This window comes from Bos grunniens, chromosome 27 (genome assembly GCF_055505025.1).
Source record: "Bos grunniens cultivar Pamir isolate PY7600 chromosome 27, Bosgru_T2T1.0, whole genome shotgun sequence".
Classification (NCBI taxonomy): Eukaryota; Metazoa; Chordata; class Mammalia; order Artiodactyla; family Bovidae; genus Bos; species Bos grunniens.
In genome coordinates this window covers 35,033,309-35,058,317 of record NC_141191.1, presented here as the reverse complement: position 1 = coordinate 35,058,317, position 25,009 = coordinate 35,033,309, and the positions used below count along the sequence as shown (strand labels likewise).

General features: G+C 41.3%; 1 protein-coding gene, 1 non-coding gene and 1 pseudogene across 4 annotated transcripts; 2 read left to right on the top strand and 1 right to left on the bottom strand.

The window, feature by feature from the left end:
* Window positions 1-24,777, bottom strand: BAG4 (BAG cochaperone 4). 3 transcript variants are annotated; one of them, XR_015156208.1, is made up of 5 exons: window positions 24,463-24,777; window positions 8,167-8,274; window positions 2,412-2,666; window positions 1,747-1,937; window positions 1-1,006 (listed from the first exon to the last, which is right to left on the bottom strand). XR_015156208.1 is itself a non-coding variant. In XM_086380332.1 (5 exons), the coding sequence occupies exons 1-5, from the start codon at window positions 24,730-24,732 to the stop codon at window positions 521-523; spliced, it is 1,374 nt and encodes a 457-aa protein (XP_086236458.1). In that variant the 5' UTR covers window positions 24,733-24,777; the 3' UTR covers window positions 1-520. The 3 variants fall into 3 exon arrangements, 2 of the variants coding, with proteins under 2 accessions (XP_086236458.1, XP_086236459.1); XM_086380332.1 differs by having other exon boundaries at window positions 1,747-2,001; XM_086380333.1 differs by lacking the exon at window positions 24,463-24,777 and adding an exon at window positions 9,470-9,493 and having other exon boundaries at window positions 1,747-2,001.
* Window positions 4,059-5,941, top strand: LOC147343776 (origin recognition complex subunit 3 pseudogene; annotated as a pseudogene).
* On the top strand, window positions 14,143-14,247 carry LOC147343775 (U6 spliceosomal RNA). Its single transcript, XR_015156536.1, has one exon. It is a non-coding gene; the product is annotated as a U6 spliceosomal RNA (small nuclear RNA).
* Window positions 24,778-25,009: the final 232 nt, after the last annotated feature.

Below are 25,009 nucleotides of genomic sequence, written 5' to 3'. Positions count from 1 at the left end.
TAGAGAATCATACTATATTTGTGACCTGCAAATAACAAAACAAAACAGAGGTCCAAGGGGGCTAAAGTCCAAGCTGTAATTTACACACAAAGTGTACGGTGAAAGCAGTTACGACGTACAAAAATGTGACAAGTTATCCAGATGTTTTAAAAAACAGAGCCTGTCCAAAGAACATCCAGTCTATCCTGTAGGTTTCTGAGGAGCCTGTTACGTAAGGTGAATTCCCCTCCTGCTGATAAGCAGCAGCTTGCCGACGACACCCATATATTTCTCACTGGGCGAGTCTACTTGGCAATAACGATAACCCGAGAGCTCTCTATTACATTCACTGGTCTGAAAACAACTCATAACCCAACTGTTCTTCCAAGTCCTTTACCAGTTTTTCAAGCTTTCTATCAAAGGAAAGTTGGAATGTATTGCTTCTTGTCGTCAACAGGCATTTCAAAAAGAGGGTAATTAACCAAAATCAAGAGTTCTTTGGTCGAGTTAGTAACAGGCTTCCCCTTTGTTCTAAATCCCTTCATAATCCCTTTTTTTCCAATTTTTCCAGTATGGCCTGGATTTTACAAACCGCCTCTTTCCTGGCCTGCCGGACGGAGTCCTGGCCCCCAGTTTCAACTGAATCCAGTTCCAGAAGTTCCTTGGTTAGCATCTCTTCCAGAAGCCAGTAGGCTTTGTCTGTCTTTTTTCCTACGAACTCTTCTACTTCTTGCTCAAGATACTGGACCTTCTCCAGCACATGTATGATTTTTTTAATGCTTGGGGGAGTCCCTTCATCTGAAGATAAACACTCTTCAGCAAGATGATTACCCTGGTCTTGAGTGCTGGGATGTTCGTGGGAGGCGTTACCATACAGATGAGGCTCAGCACTATACTGGACCTGGGGATCCAAAAGCTCCGAACTGTCATCGTTCACTGATCCCGAGGACTCATACTGATGGACATTGCAAGGAAAGTTGTGCTGGCTCATGCCTTGATCTGGTTGGCTGTAGGTGTAGGAGGAGTCCTTGGAGTGGGAGAGCAGAGAGGGGAGAAAAGCTGTTTTAATGGGAATCCATCAGCATCAGATTTGTTAGCCCCCATCTTCCACCTGACCAGGAAGGTACATGAAAAGATTCCCCACCAATAAAACTGGACAGCCCTCTTAAATCATTTGAGGAAAATACAGCTCTGAAAAGATAAAAGGCAGAGAATTCCTGAGTATACAGGCTGGAATCTACCCTGAGGTAGGTCATCATCATGAACACCTCATAATCTATCTTTATCACCTCACAATCTGACCAGTGACTTAATAAATGGGAATTAGATAGTCTTTTTCCCCTTAAGAGAGAAAACCTGAAGACAAATCTTAAAAAGGAACCTGGCCACAAGCAAATGATGTTCAAGTGTACAGTTTAATAAAACCATGCTGTTTCTCATTGGTTTTGTCTTCTGTCTGGAGATGGAGGTAACAAAATCTAACCTCTGATTTTAACTTTCAGATAGTATTACAACTAATAAGAAAATGAGCACTTTCCTGTCTTTTAAAAAAAAGGAAATGAACCTAAAACTGCTCTAAAATATAGTCTATTTTAAAACAGAAAAAAAAGGAGGCGGGGGAACTGGGCCACATAAAGTTGTAGGTGATGGCCACCAGCTTTTTGAAACTAGTCCCCCCATTTAACACAGGCCAATGCAGAGAAATCCCATATCGTGCTCTCTTGATTACCCAAACATTAAAAGAACAAGGTTCAGCAGGTCTCCTACCTTAGGCTGCGGGGGTGGCGGTGAAGGAGGTGACTGAGGAGAGCCACTGCTAGGCCACGATGAAGTGCTCTCGTTCATGTAGAGACTCCCCGGTGGTCCTGAGGGCGCAGCTGAAGGCCAGGGGTACCGGGTTCCCATTCCATAAGCACCTGGAGGCGCCCATGAGTCCTCCTGGGGTCGTACAGGGGGTCCTGGTTGTGGAACACTACGATTACCATCCCCATAAGGGTAATGCGGTACGCTCATTCCAGGGTTCTGGGTTGAGAGGAAGGAAATACGCTGGTCATTGCTAAAAAAAACTTAAAGAAGTAATGAAAATATTCTAGCGTAAACAGATCCTGAGCTGCCTCCTCTCTGCTTAACAGTGTATACTTTAGCTGCTACAGGATTAAACTGGGGTATTTCTAAACAGTTGCATACCTTCTCCAAACCTACAAAAGCTTGGTTCCAAAGATATCAGGGGCAGGTTTGGTGACCATCAAGCTCAGAAGGAATAGAGCCTAAATTTTAACAGCTGAAGCACAGCATAGAACTCCCTGGGAAGTGAACAGAGATTCCTAAAATATTTAAAAATATAAACCTAACCTCTTGAAGTGAACAGAGAAATAAACTTGGTACCATTCATTAACAGTTAAAAACTAAAAAGACAACAGAAGGGCGCTTACCTGTGAAGCAGGATATCCCGGAACCTGCCCCCTAAGAGGGGGTGCTTCAGTCTGGCAGTCCTGCTGGGGGTACATCCAACGGGAGACTGGGGTTGGGCTGTTGCCAGGTGAACGGTAAGTGCTTGGAACCTCTGTGGAGTAATTGGTCTGAGCATACCCAGGTGTGTAATAGGGCCCAGGGTACGAGGCAGTATTTGTCCCCGGGCCAGTGGGGTATGGTGGGCCATATCCCCCATTTGTGTAAGAATTCAAACTCTGGAAAAAGCAAAGTTGGAAGAAAAGAGATGAATGAGTACAAGAGCTGAAATGCCCTCACCCTGAGAACTTTGGGAAGAAAGGAGATGAGTAACTAATGAAAATATCAACTACCTAAGCAACCCTTGAGAGGTGGTCTTATATTATTATTGTATACATATATTAAACTGATTATCACTTTAGAGTCCCTGTTATAACAATGGGAAGGTATATTGTGATGAAAGATGAAGTAATGGCCTTAGAACGGTGCTTTTCAACCATTTTCATAAGAACACCTGACAGTTACACCTAACGGGAGGGAGCTTGTCCCCACACACTGGAAAAGGGGCTCTGGGAAACCTGGGAGAATGGCTAAAGAAAGAAGAAAAGGACCCTGATACAACAGAAAGAAAAAAAGACCACAGAGATAGACTGAGCCCTGCCACAGGCTTTGTGTTTACTCTCTCTACTTTTTCAAGCAGGAAAATGGAAATCATTAACTTATTCTGCAGGGTTATTGTAAAAATTAAATGAGATAACATATATAAAGTGCTCAGTACAGTGTCTGGTACATGGTATGCTCAATAACTGATAATTTTTATAATACCATTGTTGTTAGTATAATTATGGCAAGGCCAGGAAATGAACCTGATCTGATTCCAAGCCTTGTTTTTTGTACTGTCTCACACTGCTTCCCAAATTACAGCGGACGGAGACAAATTCCTCACATACTGCTTCCTGCAGTTTTATATCAGCTATCCAGACTATTATTGATACCTAGAATCCTCAGTTTAGTAATCCAAATAAGACTAAAGCTAAACTTTAAATGATTACCTTCAGGTTTTCCGTTAATTTCTACTCTACCTTGTAAGATGGTAAAAATGAAATCAACTTTTCCTGGACTCATCCTTCTAAAACTAGACAGTCTTTCCCATTTTAGGTAGAAGAAGAAGCTTGTGATAATAAAATAGACTTATTGTGGTGATCATTTGATAATGTACACAAATATCAAATCATTATGTTCTACATCTGAAATGAATACTAAATGTCAACTATACCTCAATTAAAAGAGTAGAATCCCGATACCTTCTACAGTTGTTAATGATTAAAGAAAATGAAATTTAAATCTGATTCCAAGTCTACCACATCAAAAAGAGGGACAGGGACTTCCCTGGCAGTCCTGTGGTTAAGCCTCGCATTCCCATCTCAGGGGGCATGGACTCAATCCCTGGTGGGGGAACTAAGACCCCCCATGCTGCAGGGCACACTCCCCTCACCAAAAAAAATAAAATCCCTTATACAACATACACAGCTGAAGACAATTAAAAAAAAAAGAATGTGACTTTGTACTGTTATTCAACTTCTAGAAGTCCTTCCTAAGAAAATGATTCAACTAGAGAAAAAGTTATAAGCATGGATTTGTTCATCAGAGTATGATTCACCATCACGCAGTATTGAAAGCAACCTACACGTCCTGCACTGATGGAATGATTAGGTCAGTTATAGGCTATTCATTGAAGGAATTTTATTCCGTCTTAAAATTCATTGTAGAATTGACCAGACATCTATTGACATTAAAGAATTATTTTTAGTGTTTATTTCTTTAAGCTTTAATAATGGCATTGTGGTAATGTTTTAAAAACGACCCTGTATATTAAAGATACATACTTAAGTATTTACAAGAGAAATAATGTGATATTCGGAATTTTCTTCAAAGCACATTAAGGACATGGGTGAAACATGAGGGCCATGTATTGATGATACTTGCTGAAGCTGAGTAAGGGGTACATGGGAGATCACTGTGCTATCCCATTACTTTGGATTATGTTTGAAAATTTCCGTTATTAAAAAAAACAAAAAAAGAGTTCCTGTTATTTCACCCTGTAACAAGTACATAAGATAACCAAAAAGTAATATTAAAAAGTATATGTAAAATAAGTTTAAAACTGGATAAATATAACAGGGAGAAGGCTGAAAACAAATTTACCAGAATATGAACATATTATGATGACAGAGTGGCTTGTCTCTCTTTTATTTCCCAAGTATTTAGTAATAAAGTTGTATTATTTTTATAGAAAAAAAATTATGCTATTAAAAATGTCACAAAATCCCAAGTATGTCTAGAAACTGGTGGGCTGCACAGACCATAGCTACTTCCATCTAGTCCAATTTTTTTCATAAAGGGAAACTTGTATCTAAAGACAGCAAGCTGGGATTTGAAACCTGTCAGCTGATATGGCAACAGATAAAATCTGAAACTGATCCACTATAAGGAGAATTAAACAAAATCTCTGACAGTCATTGAATTTCTGTAAGACGTCTCATTCTGGATTCCAGAAAAATCAAGAGACTGGAGCTCTTAAAACTCAAAACATATTCCAAGTGCTGCTTTTGTTCTAGAGGTAAATGTAAATATGACTCAGCATTTGAAAGTCAAAATACTGTCACACCATATGGTGTCTCATTGCAAGCTGAAGATTATCCGGGAGGAAATATTTCTTCCAAAAGTTGGTTTTACAATTGATGGACTGCTTATAGATGTAGAATCCAATGGGGAGAAAAGTAGCCAGGTCTCTCACCCAGAAAGTGATACACTGTTAATGGATTCCCTTTCCATTTGGTAATATATGACTATCAACAGCAAACAGACCCAATCCAAGTGGGAAAAATTACTTTTCCATTAGCAACACCACGATTCCTCCTGTTTTGGTTATCTCGAAAAACATGGAAAGCTTCACCACAAAAGGACTCCAAGCCTTCATAATTATCAGCAGTCAACATCACCTTGAGTTTCTCCTGACACTTGCTTTTGGAACTGCCCAGTTTATCATCATCCACTGGTCATTTCCTCAAGCATCATCTCTACTTATAGAACTGGTCCAATTCTTGTCTCACAAGAGCTCCAAACCACGGTACTTAATAAGCTATATTTGACAACCCAGTTCTCCTTTAAATTAAATGAACAGGTTATTACAGGTTCTGACCAAAGTCCTTTTGCATCATGATTTCTCAACTTAGAACATTTAGAATGAAGAAGACTTCAGTTGTCTTTCTCTGAGCATTTCTATTCCCAGGCACTCAGCGTTCTGTGGTGAAATCTTCCAGAAGTCAGGAGAATTATCTTCTTTATTAGAAAATCAATGTGAAACATCTGTCTTTCCTCCTTTAGATATGTGAGGAAAGCAGCTTTAGAAAAACAAGTTGCATTTGTGACCAATGAGAGGGTTTTAAACAAACAACAACAGAAAAAAACTACCACAGGGACTTCCTCGCTGGCCCAGTGGTTAAGACTCTGAGCCTCAGCACAGAGTTTGATCCCCAGTCAGGCAAACGAACCAAAAACCCCCACCACAATCATTACTAGAAAACCTGTGTGTTTACCATACTTTTCCTAAGTACCCTCTGGGTCAATAGATCAGAGCTACAACATGCATGATTACAACAATCAGAGTCAGAAGAACATGTATTAGCCTTGCAATCCTTACAGACCATGACTAAGCATAATCAAATGATCACAGTTCAGAGATGTTTCAGAGTTTTTAAATCTTCTGAAGAGTAGGTTGGCAGCAAAGAAAATAAAGAAGTTCTTGGCTCTCTAATCACTGTGAAAAGTAATCTGGTTGTATTAAATAAAGATGTACATACCCAAACCCACCAATTCCACACAGTAGGGATATGCTTGTCTCGTATGTCGTACAATAGAAAAGGGAAAAACAATGCTGAGTTAAAAAAAGCAAGCTGCAAGAGAATGCTAGGATGAAACCACTTACATCAAGTTTAAAAACTTGATAATATTTTAAAATAAAATGTTTTAAAAATGTTAAATTGTACTATAAAAATGCATATACAAGTAGTAAAAGCATAAAAACACATATGATACATAAATATAACTTCAGCTTCAATCCCTGATTGGGGAACCAAGATCCTGCAAGCCATGGGCCATCATACACAAAAACTTTTTTTAAATGGGCAGAGGATCTGAATAGACATTTTCCCAAAGAAGACATACAAGATGGCCAGCAGGTACATGAAAAGGTGCTCAATATCCCTAATCACCAGGAAAATGCAAATCAAAGCCACAGTGACACGCCACCTCATCCCTTCTAGAATGGCTATGCTCAAAAAGACAATAAGTACTGGGTGAGGATGCTGAGAAAAGGAACTCTTGTGTACTGCTGATGGGAAGGTAAACTGGGACAGCCACTATGGAAAACAGTATGGAGATGCCTCAAAAACTAAAATCAGAACTACCGTATGATCCAGCAATTCCATTTCTGGGAATACATTCAAAGGGAACAAAAACACCAACTTAAAAAGTTATCAGTACCCCCATGTTCACTGCAGCATTATTTAAATAGCCAAGACACAGAAACACCCTAAATGTCCAGCAGTGGATGAATGAATGAAAAAAAGGGAGACAGATATATACACACACAATGGAGTATTATTTAAGCAAAAAACCAAGGAAATCTTGCCACTGGGACAACACGGATGGACCTCGAAGGCGTTAAGTTAAATGTGATGCACAGACAAATACTATGTGATCTCATTTATGTGTAAAATCTAAAAAACAAACGAACAAACAAAAAAAGCCAACTCACAGATACAGACAACAGACTGGTGGTTCCAGAGGTAGAGCAGTGGGTTGGTGGTCAAAGGGTACAAACTTCCAGTTATAAAATAAATAAACCACAGAACGCAACATGTACTCTAGCAACTATAGTTAGATACTGCATTTTACATTTAAAAACTGACTGAGAGAGTTTTTCTCAAAAGTTTTCATCACAGAGGCTTTCCTGGTAGCTCAGTGGTAAAGAATCTGCCTGCCCCTGCAGGGGACATGGGTTCGATCCCTGATCCGGGAAGATCCCACATGCCACAGAGCAAATAAGCCCCTGCACCACAACTACTGAGCCCAGAAACTACAACTACTGAAGCCCTGGCAGCCTAGAGCTGGTTCATTGCAACAGAAACCACTGCAATGAGAAGCCCACGTGCCGCACACAACTAGAGAGCAGACCCTGCTCTCCACAATTAGGGAAAGCCTGCGTAGCAAGGAAGGCCCGGCTGCAGCCAAAAACAATACATTAAAAACTTCTTTCATCACAGAAAACAAAACTTTGTAACTATGTATGGTAACAGATGTTAACTAGACTTATGTGGTGATCATTTTAGAAAGTAAACAAATACTGAATCTTTACATTATACACCTAAAACTAATAATAACATTATATGTCAATTATAGCTCCATAAAGTAACAAATTTTTAGAAATAGGTACATTTTGCATTTGTTGTTTCCAGGTCCTGAGAACTAATCTATCATGAGTCAAGCCACTTCTGCCTTACATAGTATCTGCCTAGATATTTCCCTACCTCTGCGTTAAAAATGTTAAAATGATTAAGATAGACTTCATTACATAACAAAACCCCACACATCTTTACTATAAAATCTCCACAGGTTCTGAAAATAAATCAGATCATCAAGAGAAAATTCAGAAAGTTTATCAATTTCAGATCATACCTGGCTTTGCATTTCCGGTCTTACAGGGTATGTACTTGGGTAAGGAGCCCGAGGTCGGGCAGCAGAATTCCAATAGTTAGAACTGTAACTAGGATATGGTGGCTGCTCCTAAGGGAAAAAAGGAAAGTAAATTCACTTTTACTAACATCCTTACGTCATTCTGAAAAGCTGATATAGAGGCAGGTGTAAGCATGGAAAAAGTCAAGAGACAAAAAGCAATGGGACCCCACTCTAAAATCACTCGTTATTAAAACTGATGCAGATACACGGTAAACTGTGCGTCCGAGAACAAAGCAGTTATTAACTATTCTTGTGTATTATGCCAAGTATATTCAGTAACAAATGATAATATATACTATGTCCAGACAATTAGCAAAACCGGAGACATTCAATTCCTTTACCCCTCTCCAATCCCTAACCCATCACTACTAATTTAATGAGTGCAGCCCAATTAGTTCTTTGCCATTGTTAAGAGTAGTATTTACTTATCTCAACAGCTTTGCAACTTGTAGTTGATATTTTACTATTAAGTGAAAAGTGAAGTTGCTCAGTCGTGTTCAACTCTTTGAGACCCCATAGACCAGGCTCTGCTGTCCATGGGATTCTCTGGGCAAGAGTATTGGAGTGAGTTGCCATTTCCTTCTCCAGGGAGTCTTCCCAACCCAGGGATGAACCTGGGTCTCTCGCATTGCAGGCAGATGCTTTTACCTTCTGAGCCACCAGGGAAGTCTTTTACTATTAAACTTTACTTCAAATGCAAACGTCTTCAATACTCAACTTCTTTGCCTGCCACACCCCTAGGTTTTTTTACATTCTACTTTCTGCTATGGCTAAGCTTTCTTCTGGCAGCCCAATGCGAGAGACCCGGGTTCGATCCCTGGGTTGGGAAGACCCCCTGGAGAAGGAAATGGCAACCCACTCCAATACTCTTACCTGGAGAATCCCATGGATGGCAGGGCCCGTCCACAGGGTCTCAAGCAGTATCAGAAAATTAGGTAAAATAATTACCACTCCAAGCAGAAAATCTAGCTATGACATTAATTTCTACAGCTTTCACTCTAATCATTTGCATAAGCCAATATAGTCTGATAAGAAACAAGATCAACTCAAAACTTCTCAGGCTATTTTAATATATGTACTTTTATCCCATAAATTGAGCTATTTTACTTTGAGCTTTATAGTTTAATTTTAAGCTTAAATAGGATCTTCAAATCTTCAAATATGGTTTCACAAAGAAATTCACTGGCAGTTGTAGTCACTGAGAATTTAATTATCACCATCTGAGCTTAACTGCACTGCTTACCAGTTTCATAACACTTTGTTTTCAAAGCATGCAGTTATTCCACATGACATTATACAAGCTGGGCAAGTAGCATCTCCTTTACATAATATAGCAACTAGAGCAATACAGAAACGAGCAAACTTCACACCCTAACAACCAGATTTCTCAATCAAGCAAATTCCTCTGATTATTAACTACCTTCCTTCCCCCAATTAAGTGGCATTTGACTCAGTTGTTTCTCTCTACCAAGAATTTGAATCTTAATTAAAAAGAAGTGAAAAGACAAGAGTTGAAGCTGACTCACCCCAGCAATGGTGAACCGACACCTAAATCCCCAGAACGTCCTTGGTTTCTGTCCTTTCCTACTGATTCTCCAAAGCCCCCTCACATTTTTACTGCCTCTCCACCCTCCCTCTCCTCTCTCCTTCCTTACTCAGCTTTCCAACACCTTCATCCCTTACCACTCTCCCTCAGATGTACTCACCCTGCAAAAACCAACTACCCACTGACTTCCCATCTGCACTTCACCTAAGTATCAGTGGAGAGAAACACAAGCTCTCTGGTTTCACACAAGCAGATACTCAGCACTGCCTAACAACCATACCACCCTTCCTCAGTATGTTCATCCCACTCTGCACAGCAACTACTAATACTTCACCTTCTTGTCCCCTCAGACCTCCAGCATCCTCTTATGATGACACCCCTCACTCATCAACTGGTAACTTTATCTCATCCTTCACGCACACACACAAAGCAGCATTCAGACAGAAACTGTCTTCCTACTTTCTGAAGTTAGCAATCTGTCCCTGTCTTCTCAGAATGTGTGAATGAACTGTCTTTGGCCCTATTAAAAGGCCTAATCCTTCCTGATAGCTCTGGACCACATAACTTCTTACCATCTACAGAACTTTCACGAATTATCTCTTTCTCCTAGTACAGCAGATTGCCTCTCTTAAAATACCAACTTGCCCTCAAGACTATCCTAAACAAATATTAAAACCTATTTTTAAACTACTATAATTAACAGTGTGACAAGTGATTGGGTGTCTAATGAACAATAACTTGACTAACAATAACCTGATAGTTGCTGAAGATGAGTGATGGTATCTGAGGATTTTATTACACTAGTTTCTCTACTTTTACAAAATGAATGTGTCACAAGTTTCATAACAAAAAGTTAAAAATCAAAGCTATGGGGCACAAGGTAGACTTCCCCTAAATACATCCTGTTTTGTACACTTGACTTTAGAATAATTATGAACATTTTACATAATTATGAAAGATAATGACGTATTTTTAAATCCCTGAAAAGAAGCAAAATAAAATAAACACTAAATATTGAATTGATAAGACAACTTCACAGAAGGAAATTCTTACAAGTGAGTATAAAGCACAGTAATCTGACCAACATTACAACTGAGGTAGTCTGTAGACTCCCCCAAATGAATTTTTCAGTAACCATATTAATAATTATCAACATTGTTGGTACTGCTAATGAATGATTACACTGGTGTGATTGGAAATTAGTATTTTCATAATGGGAGATGAGGGATACAAGAATAATGGAATAAGAGGTTTCCCAGGCGGCTCCGTGATAAAACATCCGCTTGCAATGCATGAGACGCAGGAGATGTGGGTTCAATCCCTCAGTTTGGAAAGATCTCCTGGAGGATGGCGTGGCAACCCACTCCAGTATTCTTTTCTGAAAACTCCTATGGACAGAGAAGCCTGGTGGGCTACAGTCCATGGGGTCGCAAAGAACTGGACACGATTGAGCGTCAGCGCACACACACGTTTCACTCATTTATTTCAACAAATGTGTTCAAGGACCCACGATTAACCAAGCACTGCAGTGTGTGGACAAACAGGGGAGGCCCCACGGAGTTTACATGCCACAGAGGAGGTAGATAAACCGTAAGCAAATAATCAACAACAGCAGAAAGAATAATGACTTAAAACCCCCACAGCCCGGGAATTCCTCACTTCCACTGCAGGGTGCACGAGTTCCATCCCTGGCTGGGGAACAAAGATCCTGCAAGCCGCCCAGCAGGGCTAAACAAAAGACCGTATAGTCCTTAAACTTACGTGAAAATTTTAGTTTGAATTCAAACTGTATCTTAAAAAAAAAAAAAAAAACAACTCTGACAAATTGATAACAACACATATACAAAAAAATTAATTCAAGTAACTCTTCAACAATCTTCTGAAGGATATCCTTAACAGTATACCTTCTAAAGGTAAAGAAATGCAAAGAAATATTAAATTAATAACATGCTATCAGTAATATTAGTGTTTTAAGTTTTCAACTATTTTGTGTGTATTATAGAATAAAGGAAATCAATAAATAAAACAGTATTACTGAGAACCAGTATTTTCACATGGAAAAGGATAATATATTGACTAGAAAAAGATGAAGATGAATTGTGCATGGTGGATGTAAACTGGAGGAACAGGTATAAATTCACATATTTTAAAAATGTAATTTAACCTTGTATGCAAAACAGAGAAATACGGGTAAGTGACAGCATGCAGGTGTTAAATAAAGGACTTAGAAGTCAACACAAATTCTAATAACTCTTTTGCACCCCTGCCCTCCACCTTGAGACCAGCATATTCCATATAGGAGCTGTCATTTGAACCCAGCCCAGGACCTGAAGATGAGCCCCTGCAGCGACCGCACAGAACGTGAGCAGGAAACATTCACTGCTGTTAAGCTACAACTCGGAGTTGTTTTTTACTACAGGAAAAATCAACTGATGAGATAACTAAACATCCAGTTGGAAACATAACCATACATAAAAAAGAATTATTCCTAATGACTTTTAAATCGTATTACTTTGTACATTCTCAGTGGAATATATTCCAAGGACCAGGTAAACTGTAAAGAAACCTAAACTCCACCCATGAGTTAACTCTTGGTCAAAATACAGGTATTATTACTTGCTTCATTGAGACATCATTTACTACCATACAATCTGCTCATTTAAACTGTGCAAGGCAATGGTTTTTAGTATATCCAGATATACGAAAGCAATATATGTGGTCATCACCACAATCAATTGCAGAACATTTCAAACCTCAAAAGGAAACTGTTTCCATCAGCTACACCCTCCTGTCTGCCATTCCACAGCCCTGCACCACCACTACTCTATCTCTATAGATAGGCTACTCTGGGCACTTCATAGAAGTGGTAGCATATATCATACAATATGTGATTTGTGGTATAAATTGTGACTGGCTTCTTCCACTTATGACTTAGGAAATTACAAGGGTTTCCAAGAGACCTATGCCAAAAACCTGGGGTAGAGATCAATACATATATTTTTTTTTCTATTCTCTCACACAGCACAGAGTTGAATCTTTTTTTTTAATCCAGTCTGACAATCCCTGTCTTTGACTGGACTGTTTAACCTATTCACAGTTGATGCTATTATTGATATAGTTGGATTTACATCTGCCATTTTACTTTTTGTTTTCTATATCTCATATTTGGTTTTGTTCCTCTATTCTTCCTTTACTGCTTTTGCAGCCAGTGAGTATTTTCTAATGCAGCTTTTTAATTTCTTTACTGAGTATATATAAATATTTGTGGAGCTGTTAAACTCCACAAATTTCCAGCTAATTTCTCTACTATTTCAACAAGACCCTGGGATGTGAATTGTTCCACAAACCAATCCAATCACATTTGGGGTCCTTGGAAGGGACACCTCCCAAAGTCTGTGTCTGAAATGTGTTCTGACTCCAATCGGCTCCTCCCAGCTATCTTTTCCCCCAGTTCTCTCCAGCTAACTAGCTAGCCTACAGTTTTAGTCTTTATTTGCAATGAATCTACCAATCTCCTCCCAACTGCCTTTCACAACTACCTCTAAATTTCTGAGAACATCCCCAGGCTTCAGGTTAGCCATATTCTGATGCAAATAAAGTCAGTTCCTTTGGGAAAACATCAGGACCTACTGGTTTTACAGCTTCCGCCTCCAGAGAAAAATGTCTGAGCCACATTCTGCAGTTGGGTTGGGGACAAGGGTGTGCTTCTGTGAGTCACCCATGCTTTAAGAGCTGAGCACCTGGAAGAGGGAAGACAGGAACCTCAGGCCTTCCCAGCTCGCCTCCAAGCCAGGGAAAGGGTGATCAGAGACCCGGTGTCCTGCTCAAGGTAAAGCCCCCATTCCACAGGGAGGGTCAGGGTTGGGGTAGAAACACAGCTACTAACCGCGCTAGCCCGGTCTGTGGCTTCTGCAACAGTAGCTGGGGGCGAGATGAGCAATGCTGACGTGCTGTTCTCCCAGGATGGCTGGGACCTGGGGAGCCAGCAGCTTTGTTTTATTTGCCATCCAGTCTGGAATGGAGTTTCTGTATCACTGAGCCGGGGTGGGAGAGGTGGAGGATCCCACAGAATCTCACTACTCTTACTGAGTTTGAGTACATTTTCTATCATAAATGTTTCTTCGTTTGCTAAATTAAATTCCCTGAGACGATTTCCAGAGACTTTAATATGGTTGTTTTAAAAATATTTTTCACCAGTTTCATGGAGGACTGGGCCCACAAGAGCTCCTCACGCTGTCATGCCCGAGTTGGAACCTGGCATTATTTTAAAGTTATTTTATATGTTATTGCAAGACTGAATTAATATGAGTATTTGTAATTACCTTAATATTGTTAAGAAACCAAGATTTCATATAAAAGTAATAAATACAGTGCTCACTTCAGCAGCACATATACTAAAATTGGAACGATAACAGAGATTATTATGCCCCCTGCACAAGGATGACACGCAAATTTGTGAAGCTTTCCATATTTTTTGATAACACTGTATCGTAAGTGATTAAAACTAGCTAATTAGCTAAGAGAATAGAACTTAAGTATTCTCATTAAAAAAAAAAGATAAATATGTGAGGTGCAATGAATGTGTTAATTCTTGATGGTGAGAATCCTTTCACAACATATACATATAGCAAATTATCATGTTGTATGCTTTCAATATATTACAATTTCATTTGTTAACTGTACCTCAATAAAGCTGAAAAAAATTTTAAAAGTAATAAATACAATCTAAGAAGAAAAATAATGACATTAAATTTAAATTAACACAAATATGAACTCATTTATTTTTGTTTTAAAATACTTAGTCACAACATTGAAAATCAACTATACGTCAATTAAAAAATCTTAAATGCTCATTTTGTATAACTCTGTTCATTTAAAAGGTCTAGAAGCAATGACAACACAATAGCAATCAGTACACCTCACACCAAATGTAACTTCTGTACTAGTGATCTTAAAAACTATTAGCCTTCAGCAAGGAGATCAAACCAGTCAATCTTAAAGGAAATCAACCCTGAATTTTCATTGGAAGGATTGATATTGAAGCTGAAGCTCCAATACTTTGGCCACTGAACACAAGGAGCCGACTCATTGGAAGAGACCCTGATGCTGGGAAAGACCGAAACAAAAGGAGAAGGGGGCGGAGGAGGATTAGATGGTTGGACAGCATCACCAACTCAATGAACATGAATCTGAGCAAACTCCGGAAGACACTGAAGGACAGGGAAGCCTGGCGTGCAACAGTCAGTGGGGTCACAATGAGGTGGATACGACTGACTGAACATCTGGCCCTCAACTCCAAACCCAGCATTCTGTAGCTGGCTCTGAGATGCAGGATCAGGTCTGTAAACACTTCTCTTTATCACTTGTTTACTGTTTGATTCTGCCAATAGGGGGCACCAGCTTAGAGGAGGGGAGAATGGACTTGATCCTTCCTGTGTGCTTGCTTGCCTCCAGTTTCTGCGACTGCCAGGCCAGCAAAGCCTGGCAACCTGCAGGCAGTGTCGGCCAGCAGCCGTCTCCAGACTCCTCTGGTTTCCTAAGAACTCCCACGGAAGTACCAATGCCAGTGCCTCCTTGGTTCCAGTGACACAGGTCATTCTTCCAAGTTTCCAGGTTCTATTAATTCCACAATCTCTCCCTCTTTATTCCCCAGCCCCAGGAACTGAGGTTGTTCCCTGCCATATCTTCTGAGTTACTTCCATATTCTCTTTTTACCTCTTCAGATCTCCAACACCCATTTAACTACTTTCCTAAATCAAATTCTAACGAACTAGTATAGGTTCTATTTTCCTACCTGGATCCTGACATATATAGCTTCTAAATAAAATTCTCTAATTAAAACAAAACAAAATCAAGATGTCTTAATGGAATGGCTGAGTATAACATCTGGGACAGGCTATATAACAAGCCTGGCAAATCTTGTACCAGAAATCAAAGAAACAGTCAAATATCAATGGGTCATGTCAAAAGAACTCTGAAGCCAAGAAGAGGGGTAGGGTCTCCCATTGGCTTAATATAAGATCATTTAAGCAATAAAAAGAATGACTGCAACTGACTGAAACACACTTGAAATATTGAATGTATACGTGTAGACATAACTATATGTTATACAAATGAGCTCATAAAAATATTTTTTAAAATAACACAGTTCAAAAAAAAAATAAAATAAAATAACAGTTCTTTTTCTGTAATTTTAATGCGGTTTAGAGATGAATAAATACTTTTCCATTTTATCCTCAGAGTCCTTTTTTTTTAAAAGGTGGATTAAATTTTTATACCTTGATTGTGATAGTGCTTACATAATCATATGCATTTGTCAAAATTCACAGAGCTATCCCTTAAAAATGGTGACAAACAGTGAACTCAGTGAAGCAGTAAAAATTATTATTTGTATTAAGTCTTAATTTAAAAGATTGCCTTTGCTTTTTTTTCCCCTTTTGGACAAAATGGAACAAATCTAAAAATATTCCCAATAACAATGAAAGTCTGCAGCTCAACGCCTTCCTAACATGACACTAATTCTGTGAAATAGCATTTGGTTTCACAGGAAGCTGGCTGAAGCTGTTCTAAAACCAAGTTGCCAATTTTATCATGTGCCCAAGTCTTTCCAAACCTTTTATGTGCTGTCTGAAACTAGCCAAAGGTGATGCTAAAAGATGATATAGACAAATATGATAAAAGGTTTTTACAAGTGAGACTATTATGAATTAAAATTCTTGTGACAAAGGAAATTTTATTAAAATAATGCAAGTTTACTTTCTTCTCTTTTGAAAAGAAATACCTAAATCTCAGGTGAAGGCTGAAGTCAACTCCCTTCATATTTATCATAGAACTATCTAGTCCCATAAGAAGTGGATATATGGTTAACTTTACAAAGTGATTTGCCACCACGCCTCCAAAAATATCTCCAGCCCAGACAAATCAAACAGCAGAGGAATCTGAGTAGTCCTGGTTCTATCTAAGATCCCTTTACAAATTTTTTTTTTCCCCCAAGAATTAGACAAAAATTATTAGAAAACTCCCAGGTGGCTTCCCAGGCGGCTCAGTGGTAAAGAATCCACTTGACAATGCAGGAGCTACAGAAACCATGGGTTCAATCCTTGGATTGGGAAGATCCCCTGGAGAAGGAAATGGCAACTCACTCCAGTATTCCTGCTGGGATAATCCCATGGACAGAGAAACCTGATGGGCTGCAGTCCATGGGATTGCAAAGAGTTGGATATGACTGAGCACACACACACACGTTAGAAAAATACATTATAAATTATTTTTATAGCAATCTATTCCAAATATCACTAAAAAGCACTTTCTGCTCCTGTACTGGCCCATCATCACAAATCTCAGCTTTATCCTCACATGGGTCTCTGCTGTGCTTCCTACACAGCCTCCTTTTCCCTCGCACCTGCTTCAAACATTCACCATATTGAGTTCCCAGCTATCCCATCCCACTTCTTTTACCCTCAGAAAGCCTCCTGCTTCATCAACCAAGAGCTGGAACTCCTGCAATACCCTCCCCTCCCAACAGCTTCATTTCCCCTTCTCTAGTTCTTAAGGGGGTTTCTCAGGTCTTCCTCAGTTCTTACTCCACCTCTTCCCAAGCCACATTCCATCCTTCTGTTAGTATCTTTTTTCACAATCTACTAGCTTTCTCTCTCCTCTGCTGACAAACATTCTCAAGCCACTGAGTCCTAAAAAGGCTTCCTTCAACCCTGGTTCCCAGTCAAGTGGCCACTTCCTCATTCACTAACAGTTTACACTAGTTGTCTTCCCAAATCCCCCAGTGATTACTTTTACACTATTTTAAAGTCTCACCATTAAAATCAACAATACTTTAACTGCCAATCCAAATGCTTCTCTTCAGTTCTCATATCACTAACCTGCAAAGTGGCAGTGGTCTATATCACATGACATCCTGCTCTTCCTCCTATCCAAGTATTCTCACTCATTGTCTTCTGGGTTCTCTCTCTCTGTCACCCTCCTAGATCTCAAAGCTCTCCCCTGGCAGCATAACCCAATCAGGTCATTCACCCACATTTCCATGTGGTGACTCTCCAATCACTGTCTCCATCCCCTGACTCCCTGCTAAGCCCTACATCTATTGCATTGTTCCCACAGACAACAACTCCTCAATGCCACAGACTGTAAAACTGGACATCGCGAAACAAAAACAGAAAATCTCAGACATCTCATTAATCAGTCGCATACACTGCATCCAGAGCTTGGTAACCACCATCACAAACTGGCTTCCAGCAGAAATGAAATAAAGGTGGGACTTCCCTGGTGGTCCAGTGGTTAAGAATCCACCTTGTAATGCAGGGGAAGGGGGTTCCATCCCCAGCTGTGGAATTAAGATCTCACATCTACACCGCAACGAATGATGCCACACAACGCAACAAAGATCTCACATGCCCCAACTAAGACCTGATGCAGCCAAACAAATCAACATTGTTTTTTAAAAAGAAATGATCCCTAGTTTTTGGTACAAAACTAAACCACATCTTCCCATAAAAACCTGTTCCTTTTCCTTGTTAATCCTGCTGCTGCTAAGTCACTTCAGTCGTGTCCAACTCTGTGCGACCCCATAGACGGCAGCCCACCAGGCTCCCCCGTCCCTGGGATTCCCCAGGCAAGAACACTGGAGTGGGTTGCCATTTCCTTCTCCAATGCATGAAAGTGAAAAGTGAAAGTGGAGTCGCTCAGTCATGTCCGGCTCTTAGCGACCCCATGGACTATAGCCTATCAGGCTCCTCCGTCCATGGGATTTTCCAGGCGAGAGTACTGGAGTGGGGTGCCATTGCCTTCTCCTTGTTAATCCTAGGAAATACTAAAAATTCAGAATCCTTCTGTTTCTCCTGCAATCCTCACTTCCAGTTGATATACCACCTTTGAAAATGCCTTTCGAATCTATGTAACTCATTCTGAAACACGTCCAAAAAATAAGTAGACATGGTAAATATAATAAAAGCTAATAAAATCTAGGTAGTGGGTATGTGGGTCTTCACATACAATTTCAACTCTTCTATGTTTGAAAATGTTTATAATAAAATGTTGAGGAAAAAAACCTATCTACATTCATTCACACATTGTTCAAACACATGCCGTTTTCTTTTCTGACCTAATTTGGGAGCCTAACCTGAGCTGTCTCCCCAAACCCTCCCGTTGTAACCATCCTGCAAGATGACCCCCAGTGACCCTGCCTTCTGTATGCACATCTGAGTGAAGATGCCTCCCACACCGTACCGGGGTCAGTCTCTATGACTAGTAATATACGGCATGTGTGAAGGTGCAGCACTTCCAGGATGAGGCTGTAAGAGGCTGCGGCCTCCCGCTCCCGTCCATCTCAGCACTCTCTCAGATGACGTGTTCTTGGGGAGCATGTGAATCACCCAGTTGTTGTTGTTCAGTCACTCAGCCATGTCCAACTCTTCACAACCCCACGACTGCAGCACACCAGGCTTCTCTGTCCTTCACTATCTCCTGGAGCTTGCTCAAACTCATGTCCATTGTGTTGATGATACCATCCAACCATCTCATCCTCTGTCACCCGCTTCTCTCTTGCCCTCAAATTTTCCCAGCATCAGGGTCTTTTCCAATGAGTTGGCTCTTCACATCAGGTGGCCAAAGCATTGGAGTGTCACCTTCAGCATCAGTCCTTCCAATGAATATTCAGTTGATTTCCTTTAGGATTGATTGACTGGTTTGATCTCCTTGCTGTCCAAGGGACTCTCAAGAGTCTTTTCCAGCACCTCAGTTTGAAAGCATCAATTCTTCGGTGCTCAGCCTTCTTTATGGTTCAGCTCTCACTTCTGTACGTGACTACCTGAAAAACCACAGCTTTGTCTAGACAAACCTCTATTGGCAAAGTGATATTTTGTTAAAAGCTTTGGGCAGGGCCTGAGATACAGCATTTCCAACAAGCTCCTAGGTGATGTATGTGCTGCAAGCTTAGGAAGCAAACGACAGCACTGCAAGTGTAGCTAACAAGGTAAAAAAGAAAGGAAACAGTAAGAGGTTCTCCATTTTCCCTGCCGTATTCAAACACATTAATATAGAGTCAAGCCTTTGTAGTGGTTCAGAGCAACCTCATCTCGATATGTTCAATTCCATTGCGCAACACTTCTCAAACATGATATGCATATGAATCACGTGAGGATCTTATTAATCTGCAGCAGCAGTAAGTATAGAGGAGGAAAGAGTCTGCACTTCTAACAGCCCCCTATCGAAGCTGAAGCTTCTGGTCCATGGCCCACAGCTTTAGAGTAAGGTTTTAAAGGGTTCCTATACCCTTATGATTATACAGTGGAAGTGAGAAATAGATTTAAGGGACTAGATCTGACAGATACAGTGCCTGATGAACTATGGACTGAGGTTCGTGACATTGTACAGGAGACAGGGATCAAGACCATCCCCATGGAAAAGAAATGCAAAAAAGCAAAATGGCTGTCTCAAATAGCTGTGAAAAGAAGAGAAGTGAAAAGCAAAGGAGAAAAGGAAAGATATAAGCATCTGAATGCAGAGTTCCAAAGAATAGCAAGAAGAGATAAGAAAGCCTTCCTCAGCGACCAGTGCAAAGAAATAGAGGCAAACAACAGAATGGGAAAGACTAGAGATCTCTTCAAGAAAATTAGAGATACCAAGGGAACATTTCATGCAAAGAGGGGCTCGATAAAGGACAGAAATGGTATGGACCTAACAAAAGCAGAAGATATTAAGAAGAGATGGCAATAATACACAGAAGAACTGTACAAAAAAGATCGTCACGACCCAGATAATCACGATGGTGTGATCACTCACCTAGAGCCAGACATCCTGGAATGTGAAGTCAAGTGGGCCTTAGAAAGCATCACTACGAACAAAGCTAGTGGAGGTGATGGAATTCCAGTTGAGCTATTTCAAAACCTCAAAGATGATGCTGTCAAAGTGCTGCACTCAATATGCCAGCAAATTTGGAAAACTCAGCAGTGGCCACAGGACTGGAAAAGGTCAGTTTTCATTCCAATTCCAAAGAAAGGCAATGCCAAAGAATGCTCAAACTACCGCACAAGTGCAGTCATCTCACACGCTAGTAAAGTAATGCTCAAAATTTTCCAAGCCAGGCTTCAGCAATATGTGAACTGTGAACTTCCTGATGTTCAAGCTGGTTTTAGAAAAGGCACAGGAACCAGAAATCAAATTGCCAACATCTGGTGGATCGTGGAAAAAGCAAGAGAGTTCCAGAAAAACATCTATTTCTGCTTTATTGATTATGCCAAAGCATTTGACTGTGTGGATCACAATAAACTGTGGAAAATTCTGAAAGAGATGGGAATACCAGACCACCTGACCTGCCTCTTGAGAAATGTGTATGCAGGTCAGAAAGCAACAGTTAAAACTGGACATGGAACAACAGACTGGTTCCAAATAGGAAAAGGAGTACGTCAAGGCTGTATATTGTCACTCTGCTTATTTAACTTATATGCAGAGTACATCATGAAAAACGCTGGGCTGGAAGAAGCACAACCTGGAATCAAGATTGCCGGGAGAAATATCAATATTTCTGCATCTCAGATATGCAGATGACACCACCCTTATGGCAGAAAGTGAAGAAGAACTCAAAAGCCTCTTGATGAAAGTGAAAGAGGAGAGTGAAAATGTTGGCTTAAAGCTCAACATTCAGGAAACGAAGATCATGGCATCTGGTCCCATCACTTCATGGGAAATAGATGGGGAAACAGTGGAAACAGTGTCAGACTTTATTTTTTGGGTCTCCAAAATCACTGCAGATAGTGATTGCAGCCATGAAGTTAAAAGACGCTTACTCCTTGGAAGTAAAGTTATGACCAACCTAGATAGCATATTCAAAAGCAGAGACATTACTTTGCCAACAAAGGTTCGTCTAGTCAAGACTATGGTTTTTCCTGTGGTCATGTATGGATGTGAGAGTTGGACTGTGAAGAAGGCTGAGCGCCGAAGAATTGATGCTTTTGAACTGTAGTGTTGGAGAAGACTCTTGCGAGTCCCTTGGACTGCAAGGAGATCCAACCAGTCCATTCTGAAGGAGATCAGCCCTGGGATTTCTTTGGAAGGAATGATGCTAAAGCTGAAACTCCAGTACTTTGGCCACCTCACTCGAAGAGTTGACTCACTGGAAAAGACTCTGATGCTGGGAGGGATTGGGGGCAGGAGGAGAAGGGGACGACAGAGGATGAGAGGGCTGGATGGCCTCACTGACTCGATGGACGTTGAGTCTGAGTGAACTCCAGGAGTTGGTGATGGACAGGGAGGCCTGGCGTGCTGTGATTCATGGGGTTGCAAAGAGTCAGACACGACTGAACGACTGAACTGAACTGATACCTTTTTTAAGTCTGACATGTTTGACTATGTAAAACTGCAAAAAATATGTCAAAAACCACAAAAAAGTCAAAAGACAAGCCACAAATTTAGAAAAGACATTTGTAGTATGTAGGGCATCACCTTTATCTTTTTTATTAGTTTCCTACTGCTGCCTAAGAAATTATCATCCGATACTTTTTGAGTTTCAAAAATATCTGCCTGAAAAACTCTTGAAATGATTTACAAATGCCCATTACACATTCCAGCTTTATCCTCCACCCCTCCAGCACCATCACCCACCTGTGTGCACACCTGTACTCCACCATACCTAACAACTTCCTGCATGACACTGAGATCTTAACTTCTCTAACCTTAAAAAAAAAAAAAAAAAGTCACAAAGTCATGTCCAACTCTTTTGTGACCCCACAGACTGTAGCCAGCTAGGCTCTTCTGTCCATGGGATTTCGTAGGCAAGAACACTGGAATGGGTTGCCATTTCCTTCTCCAGGGGATTTTCCCGACCCAGGGATCGAAACTGGCGGATTCTTTACTGCTGAGCCACCTAGGAAGTCCTCTCTAACCCTAACCAAAAACAAAACATACTTTTGTTTTGATATCACAGCAAGTCCAGGCAGAGTCTTCAGCTCAGCGGGCCTCCCCTCTATCCCTTCAAGTGAGCCTCAGTCTAGTTTGCCTACTTACAGGCCAAGTATTTCATCACGCTACTCCGTCATGGGACCAAAATCCCACAGCTCCTTATTCCAGATTTAGACAGAAAAATTATGGACCTTTCTTAACAATTAACCTCTCACTACATGTTTTTTCTCATACCATTTTTTAAAGATATACCATAAACCTCACCCTTTTAAAGTGTACAATTCATGGTTTTAATATACTCAGACTTGTGCAGTTATCATCATTAAATTCAGAGTATTTTCATCATCCCCAAAGGAAACCCCATACCCTTTATCTATCTTTCTCAGTGTCCCCAGGTCCACAGCTCCTGGAAACAACAAATTTTTCTATAGATTTCTATATCCTGGAATTTTCCAAAAAATGGAATCATACAATATTTGGTCTTTTTGTCTTCACCCATGTAGCACATTTTCAACGTTCATCCATTTGAAGAGTGTTTCAGTACCTCATGACTTTCTATGGCTAAATAATTTCATTGTATAAATACACTGTGCTGTGCTGGCTTAGTCCTTCAGTCCTGTCTGACTCTCTGCGATCCTATGGGCTGTAGCCCACCAGGCTCCTCTGTCCATAGGGATTCTCCAAGAAAGAATACTGGAGTGAGTTGCCATTCCCTCCAGGGGTATGAATATACTATATTTTATCAATTCTTCAGTTGATGAGCATTTGGGATATTTCCCTTTTTTGGTTATTATAAATAAAGTTGCTATGAACATGTGTGTACAGGTTCTTATGTGGACATGTTTTCAGTTCTCTTGGGTATATATCTAGCAGCAGGCTTGCTAACAGTACACTTAACGTTTTTAGGAACTGCCAAACCGTTTTCCAAAACACTGAACCATTTTACATTTCCACCGGCAATGTCTGGGAATTTCATTATTACATTTCAACCAATGAGAATGTTATAATTCCTGAAGACAAGGAGAGGTGTGCCCTCACCATAGAACCGTAATCCTCTACGAAGAATATTGCACTAACAAAACAGAAGTATATTTCCGGCACGACGACACAGAATAAAATGTCAGAGGTCTTAATATATTGAGCAAGTGAGTTAACCTTTCACGGTCAGCAGTTCTTCCATCGTAAAACAGGGACGCTGTAATGACATCTACGTTGCAGTCACCGTTAAGATTACACACAACCCACGGATAGGTGCTTTCCAACACTGATGATGATCGGTGATTCAATACCCGGCTATGCTTTAGGGGCAAAGGGCTAAATGCCCAGATCCCTCCCTTTCCTTCGCGTTCCTTCCCAGCGGGAGGGGGCTGCAGCCACATCCGTCCTTGGAGAGAGGCGGCCCCCACGAACCACGCAGGATAAATTGTGAGGATTGGAAAAGCAAAGCCAGGTCACTCCAGCCCAACCTCATCCCCCAGACGAGAGATTCGCAGCCTGCTACTCAGCTTAGCAGGTTCAGCGCAGGATCTTTTTTTTTTTTTCCTGGTAAGAAGACATTTATTACGGCTGAAGCGCAAGAGAAGGGGCAGAGAAAACACAAGCATATACCCCCACCCACGATCCTAGTCTCTTGTCTCTCCAAAGCCGTATTAGGAAAACGCACGAAACCCAATTCATTACGAACTCTTGGCAGCTGTATCAATTCCAATAGCCCTCACCCCCAAAGACTCCCTTATCGGACTCCCCCACCCCACCCTGGGGACCGGTGGCGCAAAGCTCACCTGGTGGCCTCCGCCAGCACGACCTGGCTCTGACCAGGCGCCTCCAGACGCGTAGTAGCCATCGCCTCCTCCGCCTTCCCCCGGCCAGGTGGTCTCCGCCGGGCCGCCCCCGCGCCCCCGCCAGGAAATGGGAGGCTGGGGAGGCTCGGGGCGTGGGGGATAGATGGGCGGAGGCGGGTGCACCGGAACATCCCCACCCCCAGGCCCGTAGTAGCGGCCATAAGACGGGCCGTCACTGGGGCCGTAGCCCGAGCGCCTCAAGGCCGACATGGGCTCTGCCGCCCCCAGGCACTTCCCGCCCCCCTGCCCCTCACTGCCGGCCCACCGCGCAGGCGCCGGCGGGGAAGCGCGAATGGACCGCAGGGAAAGGGGGTCGGCCTGCAACAGCCAATCCTGGCTGGATCCCGCCCCCCCGCCCTCCCCTCCGCTTCCGCGTCCTGAGAGGCCGACGGCGGCTGTCTGTGTCTCTGGGGTCTAGGAAGCAGGAGAACGAGCGTTCCTTAAAAGGGAGAACACACCTCCGCACTGTCCGTGCAGTCTAGACTCC

Excerpts from the sequence above, each read along its gene's own strand:
- BAG4 (XM_086380332.1), bottom strand. The coding sequence starts at position 24,732 with ATGTCGGCCTTGAGGCGCTCGGGCTACGGCCCCAGTGACGGCCCGTCT. Across the intron at positions 2,002-2,411 it reads CGGGATATCCTGCTTCACAG|AACCCTGGAATGAGCGTACC; the intron begins GTAAGCGCCCTT and ends CTCTCAACCCAG. Across the intron at positions 1,007-1,746 it reads CGCCACCCCCGCAGCCTAAG|GACTCCTCCTACACCTACAG; the intron begins GTAGGAGACCTG and ends TCCCACTCCAAG.